Below are 2,424 nucleotides of genomic sequence, written 5' to 3' on the forward strand. Positions count from 1 at the left end.
TGTTTTGGTGGTAATAAAGATTGGTTTTAGTAAACTTCTGAAAAACATATATAGATGAAATTGTTAAAAGCTGTTGTCCTCTTGCAGAACTTCAGAGGAAGGGGAAATAATCGTGGCTACAAAAACCAATCTCAGGGCTACAACCAGTGGCAGCAGGGTGTAAGTAGTCCCAATTTTTATCTTTTTACTGATTTTTTAACTTGAATATTTCAAAATGCTGACTGAAATAATGAGATGTGTAATCAAAACTGGATATTAAAATTTTCTAATGCTAGGTAATATCACTATAAATAGTTTCCTGTGCAAAACTTAATCTGGCTTGATGGTCTTGATATATCAAATATCAGCTGTGGCTTAACGGCCTTAATGGTATGTAGTATTTGGCATCACATTACTGCTGTGAGGTGAGCCCATAACTGCCTTCGGTTGTTCAGAAACTTACTGCTATTGGAGAGGATTTTAATCTTCTTGAGTTCCAGAGGAACTAGATGTTTGTTAAGTATTTTTTTTTTCTGTAAGAAATGTAACCATTTTGCAATTGCAGATTAAAACTAACTGTTTATTCTTTATTGCAGCAATTCTGGGGTCAGAAGCCATGGAGTCAGCATTATCACCAAGGATATTATTGAATACCCAAATAAATGAACTGATACATATTTCTCCAAAACCTTCACAAGAAGTCGACTGTTTTCTTTAGTAGGCTAACTTTTTAAACATTCCACAAGAGGAAGTGCCTGCGGGTTCCTTTTTTAGAAGCTTTGTGGGTTGATTTTTTTCTTTTCTTTTTTTGTACATTTTTAATTGCAGTTTTAAAGTGATTCGTAAGAGAACCTCAGCATTGTGCACGATAAGAGAATGTGTCAGTATTTCAGGGTTCTGCATTTTATCTGTAAAATGTGACTTTTTTTTTACCACAACAAAAGTAAAACGTTGCTTTGTACCTGGTGTCTTTTTATTAAAGAATTTTCTCCTTTTTCCCCATCCCCCAATTTCTAAGAAACAGTCGTGAGTCATGTCACAATACGATAGCAGTGTTAGCAACCAGATTCGTACGGAGGCTTCTCAGTAGCCCTCAAATACCATGAGATTATGTAAAGCTCCATATTACACTCCATCTTCTCTATGAAGCTTTTGGGTTGGGAGGGGAGGAGGGGGAGGTAAAAGTTTCTGGCAATAACTAGGACTTTTTTGTAACACTTGGAACTCTTTAGGATGTTGGGGGCAAAGCAGAAACCTGGGGCTAAATAGTGAAGGTGGAGTGTATGTAGAAGCTCTTAAAGTTGTAAAACTCGGTTGCTTTATTTGTGGAGGCTCAAACTTGTGAAGGTACAACACCATAATTTCTTTTCCATTTGTTCTGCATTTTGATTCTGAAAAGAAGCTGGCTTTGCCCATTTCTTATTAAACAAAACTTGTTGTAAATCCAGTTGTCTAATGGGATCTATATGAAGTTAGCTGTGTGTCTGTATAACTTCCCCACAAAATACTGTATACCTAGTGTGCTTGTAGTAGTTACTCCACCATTTTGTAAGCTAATGAAACTGTGAGTCACCCATTTTATATCTTAATTTTTAATCATGTCAATTTTCAAATGGGTGTATCTCCTTAGCCTGCTGATTCCTTTTCTCTTTAAAGAAGGTGGGTGGAGAAGTTTAACTCTAGACGTTTGTTTGCAATAAAATAAATTCATTTTACTCTTGTTTGGGATTGTCACCATCAAGGTCTAAAATCCCTTTAAGGCTATAAAGAGGAAGAGAATGTATGAAAGTGACGATGTTGGACAGTTTTAAAACTCATTGCTGTGTACATGCTCAAATACTTGTGTTTCTTTAAAATCTAAACTGGTAGTCGCTTTGTTAGAGATCTATCACATGTATAATTTCACAATTTAACACGGTTATATGTATAGGGCAAAAGTCTTTTGAGTTGGCTTGCATCATGTAAATCCACTTAACCTCTTTATTGTAAAATAGACATTAGGGAAGGGACTGGACAGGGAGTAGGATGGGAAGGAGGCTTGTCATGAAGTTTAACAGAGAGCTTCGATTTGTTTTAATTGCTATTATGTTCAGCTTTATGCTTCTGTAAAATTGTAGTGGCAATGTTAGCTGCTGACTTGTGTTTTAATGCCATGAGACAGGGGAGAGATGTAACCATTGTAAGTGGGACTCGGCATACATGTGTGAGAACATGTGTCACTGCCGGCGTTGGGGCGTTGGGCTGTGCTGGCCGAGTCCTCGTGGCAGCGTACAGACTAGCAGAGGCTCCCTGGCAGCAGCCTAGAGCTGGAGTCCGTGTAGTGCGCTGCAAACTTCTCTCAAATGTTAGTCAATTTCTAGTAGTCTTCAGAAGTAAAGATAAAGTTGTGTTGCTCTTCTAGCCTTTATAGCAGATGCATATTGACATTAAACATTAACAGCACCA

General features: G+C 37.5%; 1 protein-coding gene across 2 annotated transcripts in view; it reads left to right on the forward strand.

Annotated features, from left to right (window-relative positions):
* Nucleotides 1-2,424, forward strand: part of HNRNPU (heterogeneous nuclear ribonucleoprotein U) — a 14,034-nt gene extending 11,610 nt beyond the window's left edge. For both annotated transcript variants that reach the window (XM_027683804.1, XM_027683815.1), the window contains 2 exons: nucleotides 88-159; nucleotides 576-2,424. In XM_027683804.1, the coding sequence (XP_027539605.1) occupies nucleotides 88-159; nucleotides 576-629 (126 nt within the window). In that variant the 3' untranslated portion in view covers nucleotides 630-2,424. The remainder of the gene's footprint in view (nucleotides 1-87; nucleotides 160-575) is intronic.

The sequence above is a fragment of the Neopelma chrysocephalum genome, unplaced genomic scaffold, assembly GCF_003984885.1.
Source record: "Neopelma chrysocephalum unplaced genomic scaffold, ASM398488v2 Primary Assembly neopelma1_23, whole genome shotgun sequence".
NCBI lineage: Eukaryota > Metazoa > Chordata > Aves > Passeriformes > Pipridae > Neopelma > Neopelma chrysocephalum.